Below are 341 nucleotides of genomic sequence, written 5' to 3'. Positions count from 1 at the left end.
ACTGATCTGATTGGCTGGTGGGCATAGCAGAGTGACATCAATTACCATTTCTCTCTTTTATTAGTGTAGATGTTTTCATTTATCTTAGAGAGAGGAAGGAAGAGGGAGAGAAAGAGAGAAACATCAATGATGAGAGAGAATCATGGATCGGCTGCCTTCTCTTCTTCTCCACTGTCGCCCTCGTCACCCACACCCCCTCTGTCCTGCCCCACTCCCCCCCCTCCCGCCCCCCATTGGGGCCAGGGTGCTGGGCTCAGCCTCCCGTTCCTCCTAGGATCAACGGTCACCCCGGGAAGACCGTGCGCCTGGCAGGCTTGTGGAAGCTGGAGGAGGTCAGTGTG

At 55.1% G+C, this 341-nt stretch overlaps 1 protein-coding gene across 1 annotated transcript in view; it reads left to right on the top strand.

Annotated features, from left to right (window-relative positions):
• Positions 1-341, top strand: part of ANO9 (anoctamin 9) — an 18752-nt gene that overhangs the window by 15028 nt on the left and 3383 nt on the right. The window contains exon 12 of the mRNA XM_015562392.1: positions 275-332. Within this exon, the coding sequence (XP_015417878.1) occupies positions 275-332 (58 nt within the window). The remainder of the gene's footprint in view (positions 1-274; positions 333-341) is intronic.

This window comes from Myotis davidii, unplaced genomic scaffold (genome assembly GCF_000327345.1).
Source record: "Myotis davidii unplaced genomic scaffold, ASM32734v1 scaffold3578, whole genome shotgun sequence".
NCBI classification, from domain to species: domain Eukaryota; kingdom Metazoa; phylum Chordata; class Mammalia; order Chiroptera; family Vespertilionidae; genus Myotis; species Myotis davidii.
This window is presented reverse-complemented; position numbering and strand designations above follow the sequence as displayed.